Source organism: Myotis davidii, unplaced genomic scaffold (genome assembly GCF_000327345.1).
Source record: "Myotis davidii unplaced genomic scaffold, ASM32734v1 scaffold520, whole genome shotgun sequence".
Taxonomy (NCBI): Eukaryota; Metazoa; Chordata; class Mammalia; order Chiroptera; family Vespertilionidae; genus Myotis; species Myotis davidii.
Genome location: NW_006292908.1, coordinates 3,327,613 through 3,333,397, shown reverse-complemented (window position 1 = coordinate 3,333,397; position 5,785 = coordinate 3,327,613). Strand labels below are relative to the sequence as shown.

The 5,785-nt window shown below is 37.3% G+C and overlaps 1 protein-coding gene across 1 annotated transcript in view; it reads left to right on the top strand.

Annotated features, from left to right (window-relative positions):
- The window catches only part of DCC (DCC netrin 1 receptor), a 349,712-nt gene that overhangs the window by 302,879 nt on the left and 41,048 nt on the right, over positions 1-5,785 (top strand). Inside the window, exon 19 of the mRNA XM_015565696.1 lies at positions 4,614-4,666. Coding sequence (XP_015421182.1) covers positions 4,614-4,666 — 53 coding nt within the window. The remainder of the gene's footprint in view (positions 1-4,613; positions 4,667-5,785) is intronic.

The window sequence follows — 5,785 nt, the reverse complement described above, 5'->3', positions numbered from 1 at the left end:
GCTCTTCAGCCCAGCAGAGAAAGTAGGTAACAGCTGGTTCCCAAAGGGAGAGAAGTCCACGCTTGCCCCAGCTACCATGCTTTTGAGTTCTATTTTTGAAGGCTCTCTGCCTTGCTCTTTCATAACTCACACATGTTCCTTATCTCCTGGCCTGGGCAAGACCTTGCCTTTTGTCCAGTCCAGGCCCATTAACTGAACTGGGTGAGGGCTGGACTTGCAGACTGCATAGTAGAATCCTGCAGATCAGCTTTGCATTTCTGTTTTATTTTACTTCTTGAAGCCAGATTCTTTCTTTCAAGTGACAGCAGGTGTTCCCGAAGTCGCACTTAGAGAATGGGCTTCACCATGTTCCTACTTATGGCCCTCCTTGCAATTATCTATAAAGGGGTGAAGATGTGTGTTCCTCTAAAAGTGTTCATCACTTTTGGCAAGGAGGCCGGTAGGCACTTAATCAATGCTTGTCGCATGAATAACTTTCTGCAGAATACCAAACACAATGTAGTTGCAATACTAGGGAGTGTTTATTTTGGAGGCAGAAGTTAGGGAGGAGGAGAGAGTCAGGAATTCAAGATGGTTCCTAGTTCCTGGCTATGCTGATTCCAGAAAATAGTAATAATTGAGGGGTTTTAAAGTATTTTCATATTATGCAGCTCTAGGTTCTCGCACAAGCAGAGCTTGAGACATCAAAGTACAGAGAGTAGAGTGGAAAGGTTGTTTTCATTCCACTTTTCCCCTTCTAGCAATGCCCCCTAACCAGCATATTACCTGGTGCCAGCCAGTCCATTGTGGGAGTCAGCAGTAACCTCCTGGTTGTTCTCTGCATCCTTGCCAGTTTAGTACTTTTTCATCCTGACTGTCTTACTGGATTGGCTATCGTAGGCTCTTCCCTTGTTATTTTTTTTTCTGGCAGGGCATTTTTCAGTACTGAGGAGCAAATGTTTAATCTCCTAAATGAAGTCTACTCCACTTTAACTACTACATATAGGTCACTGCACTTATTTTCAAAGTTTTAAGAGAGATTCTCTAGCAAATAATTTTCCCTCTTCCCTTGCTAATACCTCAGCCTTTCTCTCTGGTCAAATCCTGTGACTGTACTTGTTGGTCTGTAGTGACTCTTCCAGCATCTTGAAGTGAGGTGATTAGAAACAGGATAAGGAATATGTACATATTGAAGAATGTTACATAGGAGGATATAGATGCAGTCTTTGTATTTAATTTATATCTATGCAGGGAAAATTTGGTATCTAGCTCCATCCATCTGACTGACTGTCTTGAAACTGGTGTGCTGGTGCATTGTGTCCAAACAAGAAATCAGAAAATTGAGCTTAATAAGACCAGTCTTATACATGAGCATTCTGGGAATTGATGGTCACCCACAGAGTTTCCAGAGTGCTGGGCACTTAGTAAGGCTCTGGGTTGGGAGTGGAGGGGGGAGAAACATACTTGAATAAACATTAAACAATCTGTTTTTTTCCTGCAAAAGGGGTTGTGCAAGTATAGATTGGTGGAACATTATGGCATTGGGCATCTGAGGCAGAGCTGAGGAAGAGCCACAAAAGTGGAAGTGGGGAGGATATCATACCCAACTTAGCCTGTGTCATGATAGTTTTAAAAACATCAGTGAATTCACAAAATTAAATTTGCTAGCTCAAACATCTGTAGCACAGTATTTTGTTTTGTTTTCCATTTTTATCGTTGCAAGAAGGATATTTGAGGGTGATATTGACCTAATGAACTGGAATACTGGACATATTTTGTTCATCCACAGAGAAAATGCCAGTCTTCAAAATGTGCAAAAGTGGGATTTGATACTATTTAGAGAAACTCTCAAATTATCTTCAATTCCACACTAAGCACCTTGGTAAGAACTTAAAGATTTTATTTAGAATGACTAGAGGCTGAGCTCTGTATATGACTTGTTTTTAAAATTAAGGAATGGACAAAAGAACAAACCATTCCATTAATAACTGAAAACCCAAAGAAAGTAAATTGTGAGTTCCTGCACTTACTGCCTCCTTTTCCTCCCAAAGTCTCTCAGTATTTATTTGGCACATTTTCACCATGTTTATGCATATACCTTTCTTCAGTCACAGACCATTGCCGTTCATTTTTGTCTCTTTGTATATGTTAACAGAAAAGGGAGAGAAAGTTTCTTCTTCTAGATATTTCTGAGTTTTAAATTAGTTTTTCTTGATTTCATTGAGGACTCCTACCCCACCACCATTGAGCCTTTTAGAACAAATTAAGTAATGCAGATGAAAGCAAAATCAATTCCAATTTGAAACAGAAATATTGCCCCTTATAGGGCTCTCAAGGAAAAAAAAATGGGAGTTTAATGTAATTAATAAGGTGAAATAGGGAACCAATTCATGGACTCCTTCATTATCTCTCTATCTGGAAGTGTTGAGAATGTAAGTTTTCTTGGGGGATGTGAATTACATTCAAATTGATTTGAAATGTGTGTATACTATCAGTAATTCTAGTCAATGTCTATGCATTTTATTCATGGTTAATCATATTCATATATTTATCATATAGACCTCATATATAATAATGAGGTCTATTATCTGATTGACTCACATTCTAGTTTGTAAGATTTTATTTGTTAAGATATAAAATAACTAACAGAAGTTAGAACCCAAGATCTAGTTCTGATTCTACCACTCATGTAATTAAATCAATGGTATTTAATTAAACCTAAGGGAAGAGCTAATTCCTCTTAGTTTCCTCAAATGAGAAATAGGACTAAATACTTTTTATCATCCCCTCTACCTATAAACACTGAAATTCCCCATGAGATACTACTATATTATAGAAACACATAGCAACATTTAGTTTCAAACAAATATGAAATAAAAATAATTTTTTATTTCTTCTTAATTATTAATTTAAAATGGTGTGCTACTTTGAAGAGATTCCTTTTACACATTTAGAATTAGTGAGATGATAGAATGTCATAATATAGAAAAAGTATTTTATGAAAGCTTTACTTAATATGGGGTGTTCTGTGTTTTTATTAAAGCCATAACATTTTTCTGGCCAAAATATACAACATTGTTTGATAAGTCGTAATGTATCCATAGATACTAAAGACAATATATTTGACATTGAGAATATCCTGGGAATCCAAGGCACATAGTTATCACATATGTAGATGATCAACAATTTGTCTGAATATATTAAATTTGAATATGTAAATAAAATTTAACACCTCCTATTTAATTTGTCAGGCACACAGCAAGTTTTCCATATTAGCATGCATTCAAATCCTGACCAAAATAATTACTTTCATTACTCAGGATCAAATGTTTAAACTCTTAAAGGAAATCTACTCTATCTTAACTACTCTAGGTCACTTGCACTGATTTTCAAAGTTTTAACATTTTTGTCATTTTTCAGTATTTACCACACAGAGATTTTTAACTCTCAACCACTTAGCACCCCAAAATATCTTAATTCCATCTCAGAAAATCCAGGTTTATTTGAGAATCTAAGACACATTTTTCCCTTCTAATACATTTTTATTTTTAATAGCAGGTAGTAGAATAAAAATAATCTCTATAGAGAATTAGAAACCTTTGGGCAGGATTTGGATGGAGGGTTCAGGGCAGGTGTTTATACTTCCCAACATATTCTTCCTACTTAAACTATAATCATTTTTCACCTCCGTTCAGGTCTTCTTTCTGCCTGCAGCCCTCTCTAAATTCCCAGTGGGCAGTGTTCCCACCTCAGTCTCCTTTCAGATCTTGGACACATGGCTGTGTGACCAAGAGAATCAGTACAGAGCTCTATGATTGCCTCTTGTGAACAATTTGAGCAAAGGATTCCTAAGCACAGAATGGGAACTTGAACTTACTAATTCATTATAATGTGGCAAAAGGACATCTGAAATGATACTAGTCATGTATTTCTTGGAAGGGCACATTCAAATAAAATGTATACTCAATCAATGTTGGTTCTTACCTATGCACTTCCCCAGCATACCGATTAAAAGTGAAAAGAAAAGAAACTCCTTTTATAATAATCGGTTATATGCAGGGTGATCCAATGAAAAATCAAGGAAGAACCTAGCAAAAAATATTTTTAAGCCCTGACCCATGTGGCACAGTTGTTTGGGTGTTGTTCCTTGCGCCCAAAGGTTGCCGATTCAATTCCCAGTCAGGGCACGTGCCCCAGTTGCTGACTCAATCCCCAGTGGATGTTTCACTCTCACATTGATATTTTTCTCTCTATCTCCTTTCCTCTCTCTCTAAAAATCAATTTTTAAAAATCTTAAGAAATACTTTTGTCAATAATAAAAATTCTTATTTAATTCAAGTAATTACTATGTGCTGAGTATGTGACCTGCATCATACAAAGTAACATCTGACTGATGTTGAGTCCTGAGCTATAACTCCTTCTGCAGGTCCCCACAGACTTACTATTATTATTAAAAATGTTTCTATTGAAGGCACAGCCTTCTGTGATTTGGTCCCCTCTGCTTTTTCAGCTTTCCTACCTACCATGTCCCAGTGCAAGCTCCTTAGTCCACGAACACAGAAATCCTCAGGAGCCATGCCATTCTTTGTACATTTATAAAGCTCCCAATGTCTCATCTATCTTTGCATTTCCAGTACCTAGCAGAGTTCTTGACACATAGTCAAGGAGGGGCAATTGTCTGGAGTCGGTATGACCTTGCTGCTTTGGGGGGAAATATTAGAGCAGGAAACACTGCCTTGTTTTTCTCATAAACTACTAGGGAGATATCAAGACTGGGGTTCTTTGTGTTTTACACTCATCAGCATGCTTCGAGAAAGACAAAGGAAAGACTATTAAGGAAAATGTAACCAATCACCCCATTAAACATTTATTAATTACCTAATACGGGCAAGCATCTTCATTCAGTAGTTGGGAAAACAGAGCCACTCTCCGTGGCCTTGCAAGGTTACAAAGAGTTTTTCCTGAGAGTGGTTTTTCTGACCCGTTTAGCGATGATAAAAACAGTTATTCTTGCAAAGCCCTGTGAGTGAAGAATGTGAGAAGGAGGTACTTCTCTGGGCTTGTGACCAAAGTTAGATCTTAACTGTCTGAAGTTTGCCTTATGAAGAGATATTATTATTTTAAAAGTAGGAGAACCTACAAGTGGAGATTTTTAAAACATATAAAGCTGTAGAACAGAGGCTGAAAACTCTCTAAAAAAGGCCCAATAGTACATATTTTAGGCTCTGCGGGACCTGTGGTCTTTGTTGCACCTATTCAACACTACACTGCAGAAGTGATTGAGCTCTGCAGGATTCCAATAAAACTTTATTTACAAGAGCAGGCAGTGGGCAGATCTGCCTCCGGGCCATCGTTTACTCACCCCTGCTGCAGAGAATGGCTAGTGTGAGCACCCTGCTACTTGACTTAGCATGCAGAGAATATTTGAATCTCTCTAGGCCCAAGGAGAGACGACCACTGAAAAATAAACTTATTGCAAAATTCTTTTTTTAAATATATTTTTATTTAAAATATATAGAGGAAAGGAGAGAGAGAGAAAAAAACATCAATGATGAAAAAGAATCATGATTGGTTGCCTCCCACACGTACCCCAATCAGGGCCAAGGATTGAACCTGAAACCCAGGTACGTGTTCTAGACTGGAAATTGAACCCGAGACCAATGCTCTAACCAAATTGTCCTTTCTCAACTTCTCAGAGCTCTTTGTACCTTGTGTTTTTGAGTTAAGTTTTTAAATTTCCAATAGATTTTGTCTTTACTTTTCTTTAGTTTTTATATTCTTAATTTTTCCATAGATGCTCATTTCT